General features: G+C 39.2%; 2 protein-coding genes and 1 long non-coding RNA gene across 4 annotated transcripts; all 3 read right to left on the reverse strand.

The window, feature by feature from the left end:
- Nucleotides 1-2,740: 2,740 nt before the first annotated feature.
- On the reverse strand, nucleotides 2,741-4,105 carry LOC148201629 (uncharacterized). Its single transcript, XM_088110414.1, has 3 exons — nucleotides 3,455-4,105; nucleotides 3,249-3,371; nucleotides 2,741-3,163 (listed from the first exon to the last, which is right to left on the reverse strand). Exons 1-3 carry the CDS (start codon nucleotides 4,088-4,090, stop codon nucleotides 2,741-2,743), a joined length of 1,182 nt encoding a protein of 393 aa, XP_087966540.1. The 5' UTR covers nucleotides 4,091-4,105.
- Nucleotides 4,106-5,830: 1,725 nt separating this feature from the next.
- Nucleotides 5,831-13,043, reverse strand: LOC148201630 (uncharacterized). Of its 2 annotated transcripts, none has more exons than XM_088110331.1 (2): nucleotides 11,879-13,043; nucleotides 5,831-6,047 (listed from the first exon to the last, which is right to left on the reverse strand). In XM_088110331.1, the coding sequence occupies exons 1-2, from the start codon at nucleotides 13,041-13,043 to the stop codon at nucleotides 5,974-5,976; spliced, it is 1,239 nt and encodes a 412-aa protein (XP_087966457.1). In that variant the 3' UTR covers nucleotides 5,831-5,973. The 2 variants fall into 2 exon arrangements, 1 of the variants encoding a protein (XP_087966457.1); XR_015785116.1 differs by lacking the exon at nucleotides 11,879-13,043 and adding an exon at nucleotides 7,824-9,022 and having other exon boundaries at nucleotides 5,858-6,047.
- Nucleotides 13,044-22,681: 9,638 nt separating this feature from the next.
- Nucleotides 22,682-25,443, reverse strand: LOC148201631 (uncharacterized). Its single transcript, XR_015784751.1, has 3 exons — nucleotides 25,042-25,443; nucleotides 24,631-24,735; nucleotides 22,682-22,927 (listed from the first exon to the last, which is right to left on the reverse strand). It is a non-coding gene; the product is annotated as an uncharacterized LOC148201631 (long non-coding RNA).
- Nucleotides 25,444-26,794: the final 1,351 nt, after the last annotated feature.

The following is a 26,794-nucleotide window of genomic DNA, read 5'->3' on the forward strand; positions in this document are numbered from 1 at the left end:
CCAGAATCAAGGACAAGATGATGAACAAGGCAGTTCATCTACAACACTAGATAATGTAATCAACCGCATAGAACAACTTCAAACCTTTGTTGGTACAAGATTTGATGCCTTTGAAACTCGCTTTGATGCCCTTGAAACAAGATTTGGAAACATGGACATGGTCATCAGTACAAGGTTTGATGCGTTGCAATCGCGCGTTGGGAACATTGAAGAACAACTGCAACACTTGCCAAGTGCTTCTGCAAACAATCCTCAGACTTAAAATTCCTTGTTTAGGCTTTCTTTACTGCATTTTAAAGAACTATGTACTCCAGTTCCTGCTTTGATCATTTCAAGTATTTAATAAAATGAGGTTGTTTAGTTTCAAAATGGTTCCTCAATTCTCCACATTTATTATGTAATGTTCAATTTATGATACACTTAATACCATGGCAGTTGTGAGTAAAAGTCAGTAACCAATACCACTTAATACTAACCAATAACACTAACCAATACCACTTAATAACACTGCAGTTGTCTGTAAAACTAAAAGGCAGTTTTTTTTCGAATGGTGACCCCTGTTCACCTCACTGAGTACCTGTGTTGGACTTTCTGTACAAATTGCCAATTTGTCTCGGGTAATCGTTTACAGGGGAACGGTCAACGATTACCAGCCCATTTTTCCAGCACTCTCACTCATTCCTTGCACACCTTGCTCCTCCAACTCATGAGGGGTCTCCCCACCCTCCTTGGCCTCACATGACATCACCATGCACCCTCTCCCACAACTGGAACACCTGCACAAGCCTCAGACAGTTGCAGAAGTGCCTAAAAGTCACTCTTTTGTCCAATGGTGACCTGTGTTGACCTGACTGAGTACCTGTGTAGGACTTTCTGTACAAATTGGCAATTTCTGTCGGGTAATCGTTTACAAGGGTCCTGTAAACGATTACCAGCCCCTTTTTCCAGCACTCTCACTCATTCCCTGCACAGCTTGGTCCTCCAACTCATGAGGGGTCTCCCCACCCTCCTTGGACTCACATCACATCACCATCCACCCTCTCCCACCACTGGAACACCTGCACAAGCCTCAGACACGTGCAGATTAGCATAAAAGTCAGTTTTTTGTGCAATGGTGACCTGTGTTCACCTGACTGAGTACCTGTGTTGGACTTTCTGTACAAATTTCCAATTTGTCTCGGGTAATCGTTTACAGGGGTCCTGTAAACGATTACCAGCCCCTTTTTTCAGCAGTCTCACTCATTCCTTGCACACCTTGCTCCTCCAACTCACGAGGGGTCTCCCCACCCTCCTTGGCCTCACATGACATCACCATGCACCCTCTCCCACCACTGGAACACCTGCACAAGCCTCAGACAGGTGCAGATTACCATAAAAGTCAGTTTTTTTTCGAATGGTGACCTGTGTTCACCTGACTGATGACCTGTGTTGGACTTTCTGTACAAATTCCAAATTTCTCTCGGGTAATCGTTTACAGGGGTGCTTTAAACGATTACCAGAGCCCTTTTTGAACACTCTCACTCATTCCTTGCACAGCTTGCTCCACCAACTCATGAGGGGTCTCCCCACCCTCCTTGGACTCACATCACATCACCAGCCACCCTCTCCCACCATTGGAACACCTGCACCAGCCTAAGACAGGTGCATAAGTGCCTAAAAGTCACTTTTTTTGCCAATGGTGACCTGTGTTTATCTGACTGAGTACCTGTGTTGGACTTTCTGTACAAATTGCCAATTTGTCTCGGGTAATCGTTTACAGGGGTGCTGTAAACGATTACCAGCCCCTTTTTTCAGCACTCTCACTCATTCCCTGCAAAGCTTGGTCCTCCAACACATGAGGGGTCTCCCCACCCTCCTTAGACTCACATCACATCACCATGCACCCTCTCCCACCACTGGAACACCTGCACAAGCCTCAGACAGGTGCAGATTACCATAAAAGTCAGTTTTTTTTCGAATGGTGACCTGTGTTCACCTGACTGGTGACCTGTGTTCACCTGACTGATGACCTGTGTTGGACTTTCTGTACAAATTCCCAATTTCTCTCGGGTAATCGTTTACAGGGTTGCTGTAAACGATTACCAGAGCCCTTTTTGAACACTCTCACTCATTCCTTGCACAGCTTGCTCCACCAACTCATGAGGGGTCTCCCCACCCTCCTTGGACTCACATCACATCACCAGCCACCCTCTCCCACCATTGGAACACCTGCACCAGCCTCAGACAGGGGCAGAAGTGCCTAAAAGTCACTTTTTTTGCCAATGGTGACCTGTGTTCACCTGACTGAGTACCTGTGTTGGACTTTCTGTACAAATTCCCAATTTCTCTCGGGCAATCGTTTACAGGGGACCTGTAAACGATTACCAGCCCCTTTTTTCAGCACTCTCACTCATTCCTTGCACAGGTTGCTCCCCCAACTCATGAGGGGTCACCCCACACTCCTTGGACTCACATCACATCACATGTTACTCAAAATGACCACTCAAACACCAACATGTTACAAACAAGCCTGCAACTTAGGAGACAAAAAAAATTACGACATTCTGAAATCGACAAACCCACAACTCATAATAACAATGGTATTGAATAGATAAAATATGAGACCAATTAAAACCAAAACTCAAATTTTATTTCATTGAACCAAATCGAATACATTGAACATTGTTTTCTTAATCTATTTACAATGATTACAATTTTCATTACTTTCCAAATAACATTTTCAATCAACTAAATACACAAATCACTCATTTTTTATTCTAAGCACTACGGTCCCGGTGTATGGAGTCCTAAGAGCTCTTCCCTTGTAACGCCTTCGTGATCCAACCCTAACATACGTCTTCAAAGGTTGTTCATTTCCGTCAATGTCAGTAGGGGATACAAAACCAGTGTTCACAGATGGTTCTGTACGAGGCACACTTTGTCCAACGTCATCTTTATTTTGCCTTCTTGCCTTCTCTTCAGCCAATTGTGCCTCCAAAGTTGCAACCCTCCTTTTAAGTTCTTCAATTAGAAATTCTTGTTCCTCTAAGGCACGCATAAAAGTTTCTCTGCGAGCTCTTTTTTGTTTCTTCTTTCCTCTTGGTTTAGCATCCTTTCTTTTAGGTGTTGGTCTGTATTCCTCCTTATCCTTCGTTGAAGGACCACCATAAACATCGTCAACAACCTGAAATTTAACAACACATTACAGATTACACAACTTTGGTCAATATATGAAAACATAACAAAACTTTCGATAACAAACAACTTACCAAACCTGTCTCCATACACCGTTTAACGAACTTGTCTCCAACACTTATATTCATCCAATGCAATATTCGTGGAAATTTATCAATAGGACCTTTTGGTGGAACAAACAGCTCAAAAAACCATACCTAAAACAAATAAATCATCTTCACTTGTAACAAACTTAATTCAAATAACATTTTAAGTAAGTACATCAAATACTATTAATTACCTGCAGCATGTACACACAACCGTTGACGTAAACGTTTGAAATACCTTTGCCTTTCTTCAAGCCTTTTGAAGCTTTGCACAAACTATGTAACAGAAAACGATAAACTAGACTACCCCAACAATAACTACCCAAAGCACTTAAGTTGTCAACAACATTAAACATTACGGGAAACACTTTCCCGCTACGTTTTGGAAATAAAATCTCACTTATCCCTACCAGGAGGTAAAGGCTACAAAAATGAGAACAAGGAATCTTCTTCTTTTGTTTTCGCATTAGAATTTTGTATATTGAATTCAATTCCTTTGTTCCTTTGCCTATGTATTTCACACATTCACTATTGCCCAGCTCTTCCTTTAAGTTAATGTTTGCACCATCTGTACTCAGTCCCAACCCTAAATAAATATCATTTTCATTTATATTCAAAACTTTATTCCCAACTATAAAACCACTACTACAGTCGTCCCACTTACCCAATAACTCACTCAGTATATTTCTACCTACTTTAACATTGACATTGACATCTAAAAACCAAGCAAATGGAGTTGTCGCAATCAATGATCGATGCTCCTTTGTTAAGCGTTCGTTCAAAGTACATATATACTTTGTTGAAAAAGAGTGACGAACACTCAACTGCATAAACCAAAATCAAATCATCAAAACAACGAAACCCAATAACCCAAGCACCACAACACAACGATACGAACCCCAAACATTAACCCAAATCAAATAACCATGCTACGTGATGCCCAAACCGAATAACCAAGCTACGACATGGAATGGAAAACCACTTACCTTAGTCGTCGGACAATCGTCACCGGAACTTGCCATTACGCACGATAACAGGAGACCAAACTGGCCGGAGACAACAGGATGCAAATGGAACGAAGCGAGACGAAACGCAACCTTCGACCTCTCAAGAGAACGGACCTCGTTTGCAATGGAACAGAGAAAGGGAAAGGCAATGGAACAGAGAAAGGGAAAGGGGTATTTTAGGATTTTCACTCAAAATAAGGGTTACGGTCATAGGTTTTAAAAAAAAAAAAAATTTAAACGAACCAATGAGGTGGCGACACGTGACGTTGTCAAAAGAGTGTTAAAAATCTGTTGTTGGAATATCGCGGTCCAAACAAAAAATATATATCGATACTACTCTAATAATATAATAATATATATTATGATTTTAAAATAAAAACTAATATAATTATAATGAAAATGTTATTATTTAATTGTGTCAAATGAACGTAATTTGTCATTTTTTCTGTCTCAAAAGTTCAATTCTCCGACAAATAAACATTGGAGCGGATGCGAGCACACCATGCATGATGATGACACACGCCTCGCATAACTACTAGTATATGAAGAGAACGCTAACATGTACGGAGCACAATTTTTTTTCTTTTTGTTGGTTTTATAAATTGGTTTGTTTGTTGACACTTTCTCTCGTCTAAATTAGGGAAAATATTTATCTTGTAAAGAAAAAAAACATATTGACATTTTAAATATAGTGATATTTATTTTATTTCTTGAAAATTTCCTTTTTTTACTCTATGAAATAAAGGATAAGCAAAATATATCTTAAATAAGTAAACATAAAAAGGAAAACAGTTTTGTTGTGATGAATGAAAGTTGAGCCTGGTGTGGGAATAGGCATAGTCAGTAATGCGTGATTAGGTTAAAGTAGCGGGTCGGTTCAAAAAAAGCTTCTTTCGAGTATTATTATCTAATAGATATATTACAAAAAAGAATAATAATAGAATAAATTTCGCACTACAAAACATATTTTTTAATACATGTATTTTTCAAGTACTGTTAATGATATTTGTAATTATTTTTGTAGTAAAAAATAGTTTCGAGCATTGAATTTGCTTCAAACTTATTTTATTTTAAATATGCTAATAGATAGATTGAAAAAATACTTTATTTTCAAATATTTATTACAAAGTGATAAAATATTAAATGTTTTTATCAATATTTTTATAGCGAAGAACAATAAATTAAAACTATATTATTTTTTCGATTTTCTTCGCTTAAAAAAAATAGTGTATAGATTGTGTTGTACGTCTTTTTCTAGTAGGTTAGATATCTGTCTTCTTGCCCTAAAATGTAAAATTGTACGTCTGTAGAAAAAAATAATTTTCAACTTCTGTAAATATGAATTCGGGTTTTTAACATATTTTAGGGACTATCTTGAAATTATTTTTTTAGAATGTTAACAAAACATATGTGTGACATCCCAAAAATACAGTAAAAACCATATAATTAGAAAATCACAGTTAATAATAAAACAGTACAGTTTTCCAACTAAAATTTAAAACCAAACGAACGCTCAAGGACGAACGTCCTTGAATACAGTCTTACAACAATAAAGAACGAACACATAAAGCCGCACGTCCACACCAGAGTTACAATTTACAACTGAACGTAAAATTAAAACCTGACCGAACGGTTCACACAGGAAAGCACCGAACGGTCATACATAAAAAAAAAAAAAAAAAAAATTAAAGGATTGGCCGAGCGTCTCACTGCTCGGTCTTCACTTCAACTTCAACCAGATTCTCTTCGTTCAATGCCTCTTCCAAACGCTCATCTCCCTCTGCTCACATCCACACGGATGATCATTGCAACGACAGGACGGACGTACAAAACGAGACAACACAAGGAAAAACGCAAGGGTAAGCTTATGTAATTTAACTCATGCATCAACATACAAATTCATGAAATCAATTCATCACACATGAACACAATTCAACATACATGCTTATTTCAACGCACACTTAACATAAAACTTAATACACGACTGACTGTCCGGACTGTATGAATTCTGCGTAGTTACAGGCGTTCACGCACCCGGGTGGTGTGGTAACTGGCATTCTCATCAGCTGCCACCCGAGGTTAGTCCATTCCGTCCAAATTACTGTAATTTCCAAATAACTGATATGTGACGGGGACCTCCTGCCATTCCCACGCATGACATACCCCCTCTATGTGAGGACGAGTGGTCACAGAATATCAGGATCGAACAGCCAGCATTAACTTCCCACAGTCATACTTTACAAATTCTCATAATCATCCAAGAGTCATTCCTCCCCGGAACGCTCATTCAATATTCATACTTTCATTTCATATACTGTACATCATCCACTATTTATCATTTCATAATCATTTTCATCATTCATAGGTAAACCATCAAAAACGAACGTTCTGTCAACAATTAAGACCGAGGACGAACGCTGTGAGTGAGACCAAAAGACGCTCGTTCGAATCAGAGTACGAACGGCAGAATTTCAATGACGTACACTGTTCACTGGACGAACGTTATTTACCTGGAAAATCATGAACGGACGCTCGTTAAAATCAGAAAACGAACGTGGTAAATCTGAAGTTGGACGTACGCTTTTCAATAAAACCGAATACCATTTTGAGCGAGCGCTCAGTGTAAGACCGAGCCCCATTATGGACGAACGCTCCTTTCAAAACCGAGCACCATTAGGACGAGCGTTCAGTATAAACCGAACACCCTTTAGGACGAACGCTCAGTCAAAACCGAGACCCGTAGGACGAACGCTCAATTCGGAGAACCATTTGGACGAACGCTCAGTTCAAAACCGAGCGCCATTTTGGACGAACGCTCATTCCGGAGCACAATTTGGACGAACGTTCAATTCAAAACCGAGACCATTTGGACGAACGTTCAATTCAAAACCGAGACCATTTGGGACGAACGCTCAGTTCAAAACTGAGCATCCAGAACGAACGTTCAGAGTGAGACCGAACGCTAGTAGCCTTTAAAATAATGGACTTTGATTTCGGAGAAGTGTTTACGAACGGTAAAATACACTATTATGTATATATGCGTATAACTGAAGGGAATTTTTATCAAAGACTACCAAACATAGTACTTGACCGAACGCTCAAATGAATCATTTTAACATGAGGACGCTCGTCCTCGACCAGGGATCATTCCAAATGAACGAATCCCATCTCTTGAATGTTAAATAGGGAGACCGAACGGTCAAAGACCGTTCAGTACGAACGTAAAAATCATAGGGGAAGTTCTTGTTCAATATTCATTTACATTTCCAGTTCATTCTACATTATACAAAATCTCTTAGTTTCATACGTTCATATCAATCATCAATTTCCACATTTCATACAGGCCATCTCATGTAAATTCACACATCTCATTTCACCAAGAAAAACGAACGTTCATGCAGTTCAGTAAATCAAATATCATGTATTATACTCATACCATCAAATAACGAACGTTCATACCATTCACTCATATCATTCATCATGCATTATTTTCATACGGCTAAATAACGAACGTTCACACAACATACATTAGTTAAATTAAATAAGCTTCCCTTACTTGGAGATGACGAACGTCCACAAATGCACAAAAATACTTCTTCTCTACGGAATCTCCTAACGTCAACGCTCGTAAATTCAACTACAAGAACGAACCCCAATCACCAATATCAGATTTGCTCCACAATCCAGCTTTGCCAACCGAACGTCTTCTCTGGAAGTCCTTAATGCCGTACGTCCTTTTACAGTGCCGGAACCCAGAATTGGAGGGGATGAAACGGTGGTTCTTAGAGAGAAGGTGCAGAGAAAAATGAAGAGAGAAGGAGGAGAGACTTGGATTCTTAGGAATGAAAAATGGTGTACGTGCAGAGGGTGGAGAATATTTCAGAAATTCTCAGATTCGTTTTCCACTCTCGTCCAGCGCACTCTCCACTTAGCCAACTCACATTCCCACTCAGCCACACTGGACGCACGTCCTGCACTCCAGATTCTCGACAGTCCATTCTGGACGTCCACTCCGCAGTCGCCACGTGTCTTCCACTTCCAATTCCTGACTCAGCTCCACGTGCAACAGCTGGCGCTCGTTAGTGGATGTCGGGCACTGCTGTCGTCCAAGTGCGTCGCTGAGGTGGCGCGCTCTCCAACTGCCACGTTTTTTTTTTTTTTTTTTTTTTTTTTTTCGAGGCCTGACATTCTCCCCAACTACAAAAATTTTCGTCCTCGAAAATTAAGACGTACTCTCAAACAGATGAGGATATAAATCCTTCATGGCATCTTCCACTTCCCATGTAGAGTCGCCCGTCTTTTCATCCCATACGACTTTCACCAATTTGACAGTTTTATTCTTGTAGTGCCTGGTGTTGCTATCTTCAACTCTAACGGGTTGCATTTCTAGTGTACGGTCTTGACGAAGACGAATGTCTTCCAACTCCAGTATGTGCGATGGATCGGATACGTACTTCCGGAGTTGAGAAACGTGGAAGACGGGATGCAAGTTGGATAACTGAGGTGGCAAAGATAACTCGTACGCGACTGGTCCGATCTTCCTCAAGATCTGATAAGGTCCGATGAACTTGGGAGACAACTTCTTCGGTCGAATGGCTCTCCCAACTCCAGTAGTCGGATGTAGTCTAAGGAAGACGTGATCTCCAGCATCGAACTCCAATGGCCTTCTTCTTTTGTCAGCGTATGACTTCTGTCTGCTCCGAGATGCCTTCAGCCTTTCTTGGATCAATTTCACCTTCTCAGTCGTCTGCTGAATGAGCTCTGGTCCAGTTAAGACCTTTTCTCCTTCCTGAAACCAACACAATGGCGTTCGACACTTCCTACCATACAGAGCTTCAAAGGGAGCCATTCCAATGCTGGCTTGGAAACTGTTGTTGTAGGTGAACTCTACCAAAGGTAAGACTTCATCCCAGACGCCCATGTGATCTAGGACGCACGTCCTAAGCAAGTCTTCGAGCGTCTGAATGGTCCTTTCAGACTGACCGTCTGTCTGAGGATGATAAGCCGAACTCATATGAAGTTTGCTACCGAGCTCACTTTGTAATGATTGCCAGAATCGAGAGGTAAACCTTGTGTCTCGGTCTGAAACAATGCTAGACGGAACTCCATGTAGACGAACAATTTCCTTGATGTAAAGCTTAGCCAGGTTCGTCATTGACATCTTCAGGTTGACTGCTAGGAAGTGAGCGCTCTTCGTCAGACGATCCACTATTACCCATATGGAATCATGATTCCTGACCGTTCGGGGTAAGTGAGTCACGAAGTCCATCGCAATGCCGTCCCACTTCCATTCCGGAATCTCTAACTGCTGAAGTAGACCGCCTGGCCTCTGATGTTCAGCCTTGGCTCGTTGACACGTTAAACACGATGCCACAAAACGTGCGACATCACTCTTCATTCCCGGCCACCAGAAAGATTTCCTGAGGTCTTGATACATCTTAGTCATACCAGGGTGTATGCTAAGACGACTGTGGTGTCCTTCCTCAAGAATCATCCTTTTCAACTCACCATCATTCGGAATGCACGTCCTACCCATGTATCGTAGACAACCGTCTGTTCCCGTGTTGAACTCCTTGGCCTGATCTGTACCGAGTGCGTTCAAGATCTTCACCAACTCTTCGTCTTCTCGCTGCTTCATTCTGATCCGGTCAAATACGTCACTGGAGATTCTAAGAGTACAGCATTTAATAACATTCGGTTCCAAGTCGAATTGTAACCTTAGATCTCTAAAGCTTTCTACCAAACTTAACTCTCGGACCATCATGGAGGAGACGTGAACTACCTTTCTGCTTAAAGCGTCTGCTACAACATTTGCTTTTCCCGGATGGTAAAGTAGTTCGAAGTCATAGTCCTTTAAGAACTCCAGCCAACGTCTCTGTCTCATATTCAACTCCTTTTGATCAAAAAGGTACTTGAGACTCTTGTGATCACTGAACACTTGAAAAGTTGATCCATACAAGTAGTGCCTCCATATCTTCAAAGCAAAGACGACCGCTGCTAATTCCAGGTCGTGAGTTGGGTAGTTCTTCTCGTGAACTTTCAACTGCCGTGAAGCGTACGCTACTGCCCGCCTCTCTTGCATGAGCACACAACCCAAACCTTGATGAGAAGCGTCACAATATACTTCGAAGGGTTTAGCCGTGTCAGGTATGACCAGTACTGGGGCGCTTGTTAACTTATTCTTCAATTCCTGGAAACTTCTTTCACACCGATCGGTCCAAGCGAACGGTTGATCCTTTCTGGTCAGCTGAGTAAGCGGAGCTACTATTTTGGAAAATCCTTCAATGAACCGTCTATAATATCCCGCGAGTCCTACAAAACTGCGAACTTCAGTAACCGAACGTGGACTTTCCCATTCCAGTACCGCTCTTACTTTGGCCGGATCCACTGAGATTCCTCCAGCTGAAACCACGTGCCCCAAGAATTGCACTTCCTTCATCCAAAATTCACATTTTGAGAACTTGGCGTACAACTCCTTTTCTCTTAGTATGCCTAGAACGATCCTCAAGTGACCCTCGTGCTCTTCATAGCTCTTGGAGTAGACAAGAATATCATCAATGAAGACTACAACGAATTTGTCTAGGTACGGTCTGAAGATACGATTCATGTAGTCCATGAAAACTGCTGGTGCATTCGTCACACCGAACGGCATTACTACATATTCGTAGTGTCCATAACGAGATCTGAAAGCTGTCTTCTGGATGTCTTCTTCCTTCACCCGAATTTGATGATATCCCGAACGCAAGTCAATCTTTGAAAATACAGTCGCACCATGTAACTGATCCAGTAGGTCATCAATCCTAGGTAACAGATACTTGTTCTTGATGGTTAGCTTGTTCAGCTGCCTGTAATCAATGCAAAGACGAGAGCTACCATCCTTCTTCTTCACTAAGAGTACCGGCGCTCCCCAAGGTGATGCGCTAGGTCTGATAAACTGCTTATCCATTAACTCTTCAATCTGTTCCTTGAGTTCAGCTAACTCTGCTGGCGACATCCGATAAGGTGCAATAGAGATAGGTCCAGCATTCGACACTAAGTCGATAGTAAATTCCACCTCGCGTGGAGGAGGTAATCCAGGCACTTCATCAGGAAATACATCAGAGAATTCATCCACGACTGATCGTCCTCCATTCGATTTACTAGACGGTCGCTCATGATTCAAATCTTCAATTCGTTCGTCTGAATGCGTCATGATCAGAAAACAACTAGCACCATCCCCGATGTCTTCTTTCAATTGACCGAGCGTCACAGATAGATCCACTTCATACTCGTCTGGAAACACCAATTCCTTTGCACCGCAATCTATGAGAATGCGATTGGCAGCCAGCCAATCCATTCCTAAGATTACTTCTAAATCTTGCAAGGGTAGACAGATGAGATTCACTTTATAATTTCGCCCCTCAACCTCTATAGGACACTTAACACATACAGTAGACGTCCTAACCTCACCAGCCGCTGGGGTTGATACTACCAAGTCGAACTGCATCTCGCGTTCGGCTAATCCCAATTTCTCAACACACGCCTTCGAAATGAAGGAGTGTGTTGCCCCCGAATCATACAACACACAAACAGGCATTCCAAACAACAAACAAGTACTGGTGACGAGCGTACCTGAGCTGGCAGCTTCGGCGCCCGTGATCGCATACACTCGACCAACAGCTTGTGCTCGTCCACCCCGATCCTGTTGCATTCTCCCGGCATTTGGCGGCCTCATTGCCGCTCGTCCGCCCATTCTACACTCACGTTCTATATGACCATTTCTTCCACAACGAGTGCAGGACTTCACTCCCAATAACTGAGGGCAAGACGACCGGTAGTGTGGTCCTCCACATTGGAAACACTTGACTGATCCGTGCTGTCCAGACTGTCCGGCAACAACCATAGCCTGAGAATTAGATGGTTGTACTGGGCGAGCATACGGCAACCTGTTCCGATTCAGATTCGGCCTGGACATGATTGGTCCTCTAGTTGGTTGTTGCTGCTTCTTCAGTCGTTCTGCTTCAGCCACATTTTTCTCTAACACTTTTGCTCTCTCAATCATGGCAGGAAAAGACTTAATGCAAAGGCTGGATATCAGTACCTTCAGATCACTTCTCAGCCCATTTTCAAACTTCCTGCATTGCCATACTTCACTGGTCGCCATGGTATTAAAACGAACCAGATGTTTAAACCTGTTGGTGTACTCAGAAACAGACATACTACCTTGCACCAGCTGGAGAAATTCCACTTCCTTGCCGAAACGAACACTATCCGGGAAATACTCTTCATAAAATTTTTCCTTGAAGACTTCCCAAGAAATAGGGCTGTGAGAGTCTGTCAGTAACATCTTCGTACTCGACCACCAATGACTGGCCTCTCCAGTCAACAAATACTCAGTGAATGCCAGCCTTCGATCGTTTGGACATTCCTTGACGTCGTAGAGACGCTCCATATCCTGCAGCCACTGATCTGCCCCATCAGGAGGACACTTTCCATCAAACTTCGCTGGACGATGTTGCAAAAAGTTCTCCAAACTCCACTCGGTCTGATGAGTAGTGTTTGAAGCGGAGGCTCCAGGTGTACCCCTAGTAGTTGCAAGGATCTCCATCAGTTGCCTCTGAGTCGCTTCAGAATTTGCACGAGCGGCCTCCAAACTCTGTAAGGCAGCCGCGTTCTGCTGCATCAAAACAGCATTCTGCTCTTGTAGTCTTTCAATCACTAATTCCAACAACCTGGTGTTGTTGGGCGCATCATGTTCATTGGTCGGTGGTGGAGGAGGAGGAAGTCTTGGTGCCATTTGTTCTCTGAGAAACAGAGAAAACGATCATTAATTAAGTTCAAGGAGTCTGAAATACTCAATAAAGAACGTTGAGCACACATCAAAACAAGCATGGTGTACTCACAACCTACAATGTCCTTAAAAGAACAAAACTGCTCTGATACCACTAATGTGACATCCCAAAAATACAGTAAAAACCATATAATTAGAAAATCACAGTTAATAATAAAACAGTACAGTTTTCCAACTAAAATTTAAAACCAAACGAACGCTCAAGGACGAACGTTCAATTCAAAACCGAGACCATTTGGGACGAACGCTCAGTTCAAAACTGAGCATCCAGAACGAACGTTCAGAGTGAGACCGAACGCTAGTAGCCTTTAAAATAATGGACTTTGATTTCGGAGAAGTGTTTACGAACGGTAAAATACACTATTATGTATATATGCGTATAACTGAAGGGAATTTTTATCAAAGAATACCAAACATAGTACTTGACCGAACGCTCAAATGAATCATTTTAACATGAGGACGCTCGTCCTCGACCAGGGATCATTCCAAATGAACGAATCCCATCTCTTGAATGTTAAATAGGGAGACCGAACGGTCAAAGACCGTTCAGTACGAACGTAAAAATCATAGGGGAAGTTCTTGTTCAATATTCATTTACATTTCCAGTTCATTCTACATTATACAAAATCTCTTAGTTTCATACGTTCATATCAATCATCAATTTCCACATTTCATACAGGCCATCTCATGTAAATTCACACATCTCATTTCACCAAGAAAAACGAACGTTCATGCAGTTCAGTAAATCAAATATCATGTATTATACTCATACCATCAAATAACGAACGTTCATACCATTCACTCATATCATTCATCATGCATTATTTTCATACGGCTAAATAACGAACGTTCACACAACATACATTAGTTAAATTAAATAAGCTTCCCTTACTTGGAGATGACGAACGTCCACAAATGCACAAAAATACTTCTTCTCTACGGAATCTCCTAACGTCAACGCTCGTAAATTCAACTACAAGAACGAACCCCAATCACCAATATCAGATTTGCTCCACAATCCAGCTTTGCCAACCGAACGTCTTCTCTGGAAGTCCTTAATGCCGTACGTCCTTTTACAGTGCCGGAACCCAGAATTGGAGGGGATGAAACGGTGGTTCTTAGAGAGAAGGTGCAGAGAAAAATGAAGAGAGAAGGAGGAGAGACTTGGATTCTTAGGAATGAAAAATGGTGTACGTGCAGAGGGTGGAGAATATTTCAGAAATTCTCAGATTCGTTTTCCACTCTCGTCCAGCGCACTCTCCACTTAGCCAACTCACATTCCCACTCAGCCACACTGGACGCACGTCCTGCACTCCAGATTCTCGACAGTCCATTCTGGACGTCCACTCCGCAGTCGCCACGTGTCTTCCACTTCCAATTCCTGACTCAGCTCCACGTGCAACAGCTGGCGCTCGTTAGTGGATGTCGGGCACTGCTGTCGTCCAAGTGCGTCGCTGAGGTGGCGCGCTCTCCAACTGCCACGTTTTTTTTTTTTTTTTTTTTTTTTTTTTTTTTTTTTTTTTTTCGAGGCCTGACAATATGCAATAAGTGATATTAAATTGAGAAGCTTTGAAAAGAGTTTTCTAGATCAAGGAGAGTTTCCATATCTATGAATTAAATTAGCCTTATATTAAAACCCACACTTTGATTTGGTTGTTACTTTAAATAAATTACAAAATAAATTGTGCCTTGACATTAAAATCGTCGACACTTTTAATATCTGGGTTGAAAAAAAAAAGTAAACTTGTTGCTTAAATCATGTGAAAAGTTTTTATGACTAAGATAAAATATAAAATAAAAAGTCAAAAGCGAAAAGATATTGGTTTGAAAGAAAAAAAAATATGTAATTTAAATTAAATTCTGTAAAAAATTAGAAGAAAAAAAAAACATAGAGTTAAGAATAATAACTCAAAAAATAGTAAAATAGAAACTAACAATAATAGCATAAGGTTTACAAAATTAATTTTCTTTACTTACATACACGTCTCTTCATTTTAAACCACTCAAATCCAAATAAAACTTCCTCAAACTAGCATGTACTTTTTTCCATCATAAAAAGGTATAATCTAAACTAAAACACAGAATTCATATATATAGAATTAAAGCCCTTGTTATATACACAATGAATAATGTAACATCCCAAAATTATACAGTCATCAACTATATACTTAGAATAATCACATTAATCAATATGGCAAAACAGTTTTAATAATACAGTAAGCAGTGAGCAAAAAAAAATGGCCGAACGGCCTTTCATTTATATATAAATATACGAGCGTTTACAAAAGAATAAGAACGAACGGTTTACAAAACCATTACCGAACGTCCAACTATTTACCATTAACAAAAAGAGCGCTCGCTCATAACGCTCACTAATCTAACTACACTAACTAGAAACCGAACGTTCACTGTTCGGCCTTCACCTCCACTTCTACTAAGTTTTCTTCAGCAAGTACCTCCTCTTCCAGTGTTTGCTCCAAGGAAGTATCGCCTTCTGCTCACATCCACACGGATGATCATTGCATTGGACAAGACGGATATACATAGACAAGACAACACAATGGAAATGCAAGGGTAAGCTTATTGAATTTAATTCAAGTCAAACATACATTTCATACTTATCAAATACAGCAAGTAAATTCACAAACATACTCATTCAATTCATACAATAATTCCATCCAAATCCTGATACTAGACCGACCGTCCGGACATGTATGAATCCTGTATAGCTAAGGTGTCCGTGCACCCAGGTGAGTGACTGGAATACTCATCAGTTAGCCACCTGAGGTTAGTCTTTTCTGTCCAAGTTACAGTTATGGACTAGACCTCCTGCCATTCCCACGCATGAAGTACTCATCTCTACTTGAGAACGAGTATTCACGGAAATCAGGATGAACCACCATCTAAGCTTTCCACGTTCATACTTACAAATCTCAATTTTCAACCAAGAGTCGTTCCACCCTGGAACGCTCGTTCAAATCCAACAATCACAATTTCATTTCTCATGGTGTTCGCACATATTAACCTTTCATCTTATTCACACTTCCATTCTTAATTTCACTTCCATAAAAGAACGAACGTCCAGCCCCCTTTGTAATAGAGGACGAACGTTAATGTAATATCAAGAAGGCTCGTTCACGAACTTGAATCAGTTAGATGAACTGAATCTAGAATGATTTATAATTTACTTAGAAAATCCAAATTCAATAACTCTGGAATGAATCAAATGAATAGATATATCACAAATTGTTTAAATAAAGAATTCGAACATAATTTAATTCAAGAGACAACCGCCAGTCAATGACGAGCGTGAAAATAGACTTTTGATGAATTTTGGACGAACGTCACTGAGGACTTGGACGAGCGTCAACAGAACTTTTGAACGGACGCTGTTTAGATTTATGGACGAACGCTATTTCAATTCCAGGACGAACGCTATTACCGTTCGCTAATAATTGAGAGAATGAACGAACGTTCGGTATATGACCGAGCGTTCTTTATCACATACGTATTGGAACGAGCGTTCGGTATCAGACCGAGCGCTACTTATTATTTATGCTTTTAGGACGAGCGTTCGGTCTAAGACCGAGCGCCACTTTAGGACGTACGCTTTTAGGTCGAGAACTTTCACTGATTCAAAAGCAAAGAAGTTTGGGATTTCTATAAGATAAGATAACTAAAATTGATGTCTTAAAATTTTGACTAAGTGTTCCAAAGAATGTTATCAAGCTTCTCAACCTCACTCAACACTCATGAAGGGTACGTTTGGCCAAATGCTCAAACATAAAGCTGTTTAAGAGGGCGTTCGTCCTCAAGGATAATCCTTTCCAAATGAAAGGGGTTCGACTACTTCAAGGAATTCACCAAAACTACCGAACGGTCAATGACCGTACCGATACGAACGTTCACTTTCATAGTATTTTCAGATTTAAATTCCACATACAGTAACCAAATTTTCCAGTATACTCACATTCATTTAATCATATCATAACATATCTTATACTTCTCAAGCTTTGAATTAAACACCATATCAAATCATTCAATACCAAGATCATATAACATACAACTTTTCAGATCATTCATATACACCAGCATAAAATTCTCAGTACATACATGCATCACTTTTCATATATCATCTCAGAATCATAATCATATTTTCAAACTTCACACACGCACATGCAGTACAGAGATCACATGAATTAAACCAATAAGCTTCCCTTACCCGGATTGCGCTTTCGTTCTTCAAAATAAAACCAGATCCCAGTATAAACTCTTCTACTCTTTACGTTTCAACCCAAATTTCCTTAAACTAAAATTACAGAAAACCAAATAATGGTTCAGAGAAGGTGCATGCAATTCAAAACGAGGCTTGCATGAGGAAAATGAAGAGCAGTTAAGGACGTGAAACTTACCCGTTTCAGAATCCAAAACTGTTCGGTTTGATGGAAAGCTTAGGACGTCTGGATCTCCTCTACGGTTTCTGAAATTGGATTGGAGAAGGAGAACGTGAGTTATGGTAGAGAGAAGAATGGAGGTTCTAGAGAGAAGGTAGAGAATTTGAGAAGTCAGAGGGTTTGAGGAAGAAGATGAAGTGTGCAGTGGGAAAGGGAAGAGTTTTTCAGAGAATTAATTTCTCTTCCCCACGTAGGACGAACGTCCATCCACGCGTTGCCACTTGGATTCCACTAACTATTTGGAACGTTCCAAAGTGACACTTGTCAGCATGCATGCAATGTGAAAGTGAGTGCGTTTTAATGGAAGGGTGTGCGTGTCACGGGGTATTAATGGAAGCAGAGAGGTGACTAAGCAGCGTAATTATTGGGGCGTGACAAATAAATTCATAAAAATTTATAAACTCAAATATTCATAGAAGAAAAATAAAATAATTTTTTACATGAAAATAGAAATATGCATGATATATATATATATATATATATATATATATATATATATATATATGTATGTATATATATGTATGTATATATATGTATGTATATATCTATATATATATATATATATATATATATATGTATATATATGTATGTATAGTTTACGTATGTATAGTTTACGTATACAGTGGAAACAGAAAATTCACCTCACGCAAGTGTCCAAATACATTCAGGGCCTTCCCGGAGAAGAGGTGAAGGAGGTGAGTTTCCGGAGCAACCGCCACCGCGGGCCATAGGGAGCGAACACCAGGTCCTGGTAGTTATGGGATATGTATTTGGCTCCGGCGTTCGGTGGCCGGCTGCTGAAATTAGAGTCATGAATCTTCAAAAACTGTTCGGCTACCGACGCGGACGCCGCCACGACGACGTCGACGAATCCGGGACGCAACGGGTCGTGAACGCGGGCCAAGGCGGCGAGGGAGTGGTGAGGCACTGGGCCCATGTGTGGGAAATTCCCGAGAACAGGACAGGGCTTTGGTCCGGGAGGGAGTGGCAGAGAAGAAGAACGCCTTATGAAGTTTATTAAACCACATACGAGGATCGCTGCTGCGATTGTTGCTATTTTCAAATGAAACTGTAGTAGTAGAAGTAGTGTGTTGGGGTTTTTCTTCAGTTTGGCTCAAATTAGGTGGTATATATATGTAACATCCCAATAAATAGTAATTACCATTAATCAGAACTAATCACATTTACAGAAAATACAGTGCAGTCTTAATATTTACAGCAGCTGCTCAAAATTAAACAGCACTAACAGCAACGTTTACAGTGTTCAGAAATCAACTAAATTACAAAACAGTTCTGGACAAACATTTCTGCAGTACTGTATACAGAACTGTCAAAATACAGTACAGAAAAATAACTAACAGCTACTACAGTACTAATCCCTACTGCTCTGATTTAACTTCAACTTCCACAAGGTTGGCATCCTCCAAATTTTCTTCTTCCAGCATTGATTCCAGGGGTGCCTCACCATCTGCTCACATCCACAACGGATGATCATTGCATTGACAAGACGGACATACAGAAACAGTAGACAACACAAGGAAATTTGCAAGGGTAAGCTTAGGTAATTTAATTCAATACAATCAACATAATTTAACTTATAAAATCAGTCATACAGTTCATACAACATTAAACACATAACTAAGCATACAGTAACTCATTCAAATTCTCATAATTAAAGACTGTCCGGACTGTATGATCCATGTATCTACAGGCGTTCCTGCACCCGGGTGATGTAGTAACTGGGATACCCTCAACAGCTGCCACCCGAGGTTAACCCTTATCAGCCCAAGTACTATAAGGACTAGGGCCTCCTGCCATTCCCACGCATGAACTACTCTCCTCTACATGAGGATGAGCAATCACGGAATATCAGGATGAACAGCCATCAGTAGCTTATCCATGGTCATACTACACTACTTCTCATATTCACAACATGGAGACGTTCCTCCTTGGAACGCTCATTCACAATCCAATCCAATAAATCCATTCAAATCACCATTCGCACATATTCACAATTTCTCTTAATCAAATTTTCATTCTGTATTCACTCTCTTACTTTTAAGGAACGTCCATCACTCATTAGATAGGAAGGAACATATTGCAGTACTCATACATCCACGTTTCTGAACAAAAGAAACGAGCCATTTATCCACTTGATACTTGATAACACTTAATAATTTGAAGGAATTTGATCTTAGAAATTATGGATAATACTTAGAAAAATTTTAAGTATAAAGACTCCAGGTAGAATCCAAAGAATAAAGCTAGTAAGAAAGTATTTAGATAAACAACCAAATATGATTGAATTCAGAAAGCAACACTGCCAGTCAAAGACCGAACGTTAATTAATAATTTGGACGAACGCCATATACGTTCGCTCACAAAGCAATGAAAGACGAGCGTTCAATTATAAAAGCGAACACTGCTCAGGACGAACGCCAGGTCAATGACCGAGCACCAAATAGAACGAACACGCATTTGAACGAACGCGCATGGGAACGAACGTGCACTTGAACGAACGTGCATTCGAACGAACGTGCACTTGAACGAACGTTCGGTATCAGACCGAACGCTAACTAGGACGAACGCTCAATCTAAGATCGAGAGTTCCTTTGGACGAACGCTCAGTAAAATACTAAGCACCACTTATGACGAACGCTGGTAAACAAAACCGAGCGTCCTAACTATACTTAACTTTATTTTCAATGGTTGGACACGCTAGGCTAAGCTGAACGCTCACGCCTAACTCTTGACACCAATAACGCTCGTTCTTAATCAGAGTCCTTTCCAAATGAAAGAATCCTTATTCTAAGTGGTGTTCCAGGGAAACCGAACGGTATAAGACCGTTCGATGACGAGCGTACATCATCAATCAGAGAAGATCAGATTTCCAGATTTTTCATTCCCATTAACTTCAAAATTTTCATACGATTCATAACTTAGAATTTATCTTCCACATGAACCTCATACATTACAGAATTCATATTATCATCTCATAAATACAGAATCTCCCATTTTCCAGTTTCAAACATATCATCATCAACATACAGTTCAGATCATTTTCATTCCAAATTATGCAGAAATCAATTACATTACAACTCATACATCTCATTCACTGCATAATTTCACACAACATTCCTGACATACATCCATTTCAATTCTGCTCATTCACGCATATTCAAAATTCATATATTGCATACATTTCAGACATCCATCACAATTCATTACTGTCATACAGATCAAACATATATTAAATTAAATTACTAAAGCTTCCCTTACCTGGTATAGCAGTGCACTTCAAAATGCTAGAGTTTCACTCGTTCTCTCACGGCTTCTATCCAGAATTTCACCCCACAATTTCCACTTAATCTAAGATACCAAAATCATTAACAGATCAGACTTCTAACTCACGCATGCAACCAGAATTTTGGTTTGCATGAACTAAATGGACAAAGTGCAGGGACGAGAACTTACCAGATCAGTTCTCAGTTCTGTTCGGATCAAAATGATGCTCACAGTGCAGGGAAGGTTTCTACTGTGTCTGAAATGAGATTGGAAGAGATGATGATGAGTTATCTTAGAGAGAAGATGGAAACGGTTTTAGAGAGGTTGCAGAGAATTTGAAGTTAGGATTTCAGAGAAGAAGATGAAACATGCAGGAGGAAGAGGGAGAGTTTTCCAGAATTATTTTTCTCTTCCCATGCAGAATGAACTCCCCATCCTCCACATGCCACTTGTCTCCCACTAACTTCTCATAATGCTCCAACTGTGACACATGGCAGGCGCATGCAGAGTGGGAGTGAGTGGATTTTTGACGTGTCCAGGTGCATTAAAATGTGATCAGAGGATGGATTAGTGTGCCTAATTTATCAGGTTCTCACAATATATAGCAAAATATATATATTTTTCTCACCGTTTTTTAATTTATTAATTTCCCCAACCACGCCAATTGGGAAATAACTTTTGATATTTGTTCTACACTATGATTGACACGGTCTCTTTATATTTATGGAGGCTGGTGATGATTTTACATTAAACATATTATCAAATATATGTTTTGAACATCTATAATTATTAATAATACTAGTATTTTTTCTTTATCTTTTGATTGACCAAGCTTTTGGTTTCTGTTATCCATAAAAATTAAAAGTATTTTTATTGGATAATAATAATTATGATCTCTTTAAAAGAGAATTAAAATGGTTTAGATTATCTTAATACATATTACTTTTTTTATAGAAATTGATAAAAAAATTGGGATTACTTTTTGCGTATAGAATTTGAATAACTGTAAATTGAATAAGTAGTTAGGGTGTGAGGCTGAGGTGGTTTGTTAATGGGTATATTTAATATATTTAATGTGATTGACGTGAGTTTCAGTGTTGTCTCGTGTTTTGAACTTTAGCTATTGTGTTAGATCTTATTTTACGTGTTTTCATTACTCTGAGTTGTGAAGTAGATTGTTTGAGTTGTGTAGTAGATAGACGTTCACTCTTCTAGTTTTAAATTTAGAGTAAATACACTTGTTTGAAGATTATTTCTTAATAAATATTTTTTATACACATTATTTTAGAAATTCAGCACAAGTATACTAATTTAGTACATTGTTTGTCTACATTCTCTTAATTAATAAATATTCTTGATTATAAAATATATTTTATGAAAATTAGGAAATGGAAGCAGTAACTAATAACGGATAAAACATTTTTCAATATAGTAAATTTCATACTATTTTAAAAAATAAAAATGGAAAAAATTCCATATTCAAGGTTTTTTTTTGCATGTCCTCGTTTCATTATTTATTAAATTTCAAGCATATACAATTTGTCATATAAGCTCTTCCCCCGATTTTCATGTATTACAATAAATAGGGTGTTTTTCAAATTTATTAAAATGGATACCTTTTAACATTAACGTTCGTAAGAAAAAAAAATTCTACACCGTTAATTTTTTCTTAAAAAAGTAACCATAAATTGTGACATCCCAAAAATACAGTCATAACTATAAATTTAGAAAAAATCACATTTAATAATAATCTCAAACAGTTTTACACTAAAAGTTAAAGAAATGAGAAATTTACAATCGCTCAAGGACGAACGTCCTTGAGTACAAATCCAACATAACTGCGAATGTGCTAAAGTTGCACGCCACACATCAGAGTTACAATTTAAAACCAACCGTACAGGAAACCTGACCGAACGGTTTACACAAGACAAATACCGAACGGTTTATCAGAATAAAATAACGAGACAAGATGGTCGAACGACCACTCTAATACAGGTTACATAACTGGCCGAGCGCTTCACTGCTCGGTCTTCACTTCGACATCAACCAGGTTCTCTTCATTCAGCGCCTCTTCCAAACACTCGTCTCCCTCTGCTCACATCCACACGGATGATCATTGCAATGACAAGACGGACGTACAAGGACAATAGACAACACAAGGAAACGAAAGGGTAAGCTTACGTAATTTAACTCATGCATCAACATACAATTTCAGGTAAACAATTCAACATACATGCATATCTCAACATACACATTCATTACATAACAACCCATTTAAACGTACTCACTAAATAAACTCGACACGACTGACTGTCCGGACTGTATGAACTCTGTGTAGCTTCGGTGTTCGTGCACCCGGGTGATGTAGTAACTGGAACTCTCATCAGCTGCCACCCGAGGTTAATCCTATCTGTCCAAAAATCATCAGGACTAGGACCTCCTGCCATTCCCACACATGACGTACTGCCTCTACGTGAGGACGAGTACTCACGGAATATCAGGATGAACGACCGGCTAAGCTTACCACATTCATACTTTACAAATCTCAATAATCAAGTTCTGAGTCATTCCTCCTTGGAACGCTCTTTCATAAATCAACATTCATTTCATCTCATATACTGTTCATCATTCAGTTTTCATCATGTATTCGTATTTTCATTTCATCTCATAAACTGTTCATCATTCATTATTCATCATTCTTAAGAAAACCATCAAAAACGAACGTCTTGTCCCCAATAAGTCCGAGGACGAATGCTGTGAAATGAGACCCAACAGGGACGCTCGTTCGAATCAAAGAACGAACGGTTTAAGTTCAGATATTTCTAAATCTGGTACTGTTCATTGGACGAACGCTGTGGAAAATAATACGAGCGCTCAAAATAATGCCGAGCCCCATTTTGGGACGAACGCTCAACATAAGGTCGAGCCTCACTTTGAGCGAGCGCTCGTTATAAGAACGAGCCTCATTTAGGACGATCGCTCATTTCAAAAGTCGAGCGCCAATAGGACGAACGCTCATTTCAAAACGCAGAATTTTGGACGAACGCTCACATCAAAAGCGAGCGTCATGTTGGACGAATGCTCAGTGTAAGTACCAATTTGAGCGAGCGCTCGTTCTGAAACGAACACCAAACAGAACGAGCGTTCAATATAAGACTGAACGTCATTTAGAACGCGCGTTCGGTATAAGACCGAACACCAATTTGAACGAACGTACGGTATGAGACCGAACGTTTAATAACTCAGATTGGTAGGACTTGAAAAATAAATTAAGATACTTTTAAAGAGTATTTACGAACGGGAAAAATACACAGTTGCATATACACATACAATTTCAAAGAGATAGAAGTTTATGAAAATGTTAGCTTCAACAGTGTTTGACCGAACGCTCAAATAGAACATTTTAGAGTGAGGACGCTCGTCCTCAACCAAGGAAAACCGAACGGTCAATGACCGTTTAGTACGAACGTTCAATTTCATGGGGAGTTCATTTTTCAGTTCCAGTTTATTTCTCATCACAGACTTTCATAGTTTCATTCATTCACACCAAAACATCTCATTCATATATCTCATTTCATCCAATATCTCATACATCATAAGTAGCTTAATCATGTTTCATTTCCATTCAATAAATAACGGACGTCCACATAAATCAATCACAGCAACATCATAGAGTCACAATAACGAACGTTCATACCATTCATTCCATCATGCATTATTTCCATACAGTAAAAATAACGAACGTTCACATACAGCATGCATCAAAACAGTTAAATTAAGTAAGCTTCCCTTACCCGGAAATGAACGAACGTTCACAGGCGCACACAGACGCTCTCTACTCAAATCCTTATCACCAACGCTCGTTAATCCTTTATATGAACGAACGCTCAGAAACCCACCTATGGTTAGGACGAACGTTCGGAATATTTAAGAACGAACACTCAATTCGTCTAGTTTTGAACGAACGTCCAATTTGAAACCAAATTGGACGAACGCTCGAAAATGTGGACGAACGTCCAATTTGAAACCAATTTGGACGAACGTCCAATTTGAAATCAAATTGGACGAACGCGATTCTACAGATTCTGCAGAATCACAGGTTTTCCAGAAACCAGAAAAACCTCCATTTTTAACTCTAAAGCTTTTAGATTTCTACAAAAACAGTAAGATTAACTGATCAAAACGAAAAATCTAGCACTGCTTACCTCTTGAAGACTTCCTTTGTGAATCTTGAACCTAGAAATTCAAGTGTCTGGATCTCCTTTCAAATTCCAAAGTTCTTCACTTCTTCTTTCCCAGCAACTTTGGACTTCACGTTTTTCACCAAATGCAGCAGCAAAACTCTCCCAGTGCAGAACCCCTCAACCCCTTTTTATTTCCCACGCTTGAATGGTGCCAGAAACATGTGAGAGGAGTCACGGACTTCTTTGCTCCCCACTTCCAAATAAAACCAAACGTCCGTGACTTCCTAATTACCTCCTAATTACTTCCCCTACCCCTTCTAGAATAATATTAAACTAAAAATAAATAAATAAAATTATACTAGGTCCTTACATAAATTGTGTTGGTTCCGAAGCCAGAACACAATAAACATAATATTTATTAGAATACGAATTGAGAAGTATTATTACAGGAAAAGGACATTTTTGGTTTGTGATTTAAGAAGTTGAAGAAAGGAAGAAGTAATCGGTATGATTAATTAGAGTGCATGATGAGTTAGGTTTTGCATTGGATATAATTGAAAATGAAAAAATGGAAAAAGATTGAAAAGGTTTAAGTTTGTACGTTTAGCTGGTCTCGAGAATGTTAATATCAAATATAAACTATTAATTTGTTAAGAATAAATAAATAGTTTGCTGATAAAATAAATAGTTTTGAATATATATATATATATATATATATATATATATATATATATATATATATATGGGTTTGTTAACGTTTTTCAATTGGTAAGTTTTAGCAATGTGTATCGGGTTTTAGTAGATAAAAATACAATATTATAGATTCTAAGTTTTAAGGTTAAGGGTATTTTAACAATTTTTATTATCAAAACTATAAAAATATAGAAACTCCTCAGACTCATACTCACCTCTTTCATTCCTCTCAACCCTTTCTTTTTATCTCTCTCATTCTAACATTTTCTCTGGTCATTTTCAGTGTGTTATGTCAGAAATAAATCAAGTATATGCACCGCATCCTTTTATTGGACCATATAATACCTCATCTGAAAGCTTCCAATTCTCATTGGTTTATTAGGAGGCAACAAAGTTGTAGGCACCGTTTACGGAAAAGCTCAAAACTGAAAAGTTGCTGACAAATCACGTGGTGTAGCTTTCTTTGTAGTTAGGAAACATTTACTATTATTATATTATAATTGTAGCCTATAAAAAAGGGCAACTCTAATGCACTGAAATGCACAAGTTTGTTAAGTGAATGAAATATCAAACTCTTCTTCCTATTCTTACTTTGTATGAGTGTCTTTAGAAAATATTAATCCCACTGATATCAAATTGGTATCAGAGCTGGCTAGATCTAGCATTAGTTTTGAGTTTGTGAGAGTGTCAGTACAAAAGATTCTGAGTGTGTGAGGAACAAAAGCGTTCTCACCTTAACAAAATTTTTTTTGAGTCTATTTGAGAAAGAGAGAGATGGCCACAAATTACAATATTGTTTGGTCTAGTCCCAAATTAGACGACAAAATGGATTATAATTATTGGGAATTGTTGATGTCCACTCATTTGAAAGCTCACAACATTTGGAGCTTTATTGAACCAGGCTTACAAGAACAAGCTAATGCAGAAAATCAAAGGAAGGGGCAGTTGGCGCTATCACAAATTCAACAAGGAATAGATTATTCAATTTTTGGCAAAATTGCAAACTGCAAGACTGCTAAAGATGCGTGGGATACATTGAAGTTATCATACAAAGGAGTAGAAAAAGCTCAAAAAACTGCAG

The sequence above is a fragment of the Vigna umbellata genome, chromosome 3, assembly GCF_029865625.1.
Source record: "Vigna umbellata cultivar VRB3 chromosome 3, Vumbellata_1.0, whole genome shotgun sequence".
Lineage (NCBI taxonomy): Eukaryota > Viridiplantae > Streptophyta > Magnoliopsida > Fabales > Fabaceae > Vigna > Vigna umbellata.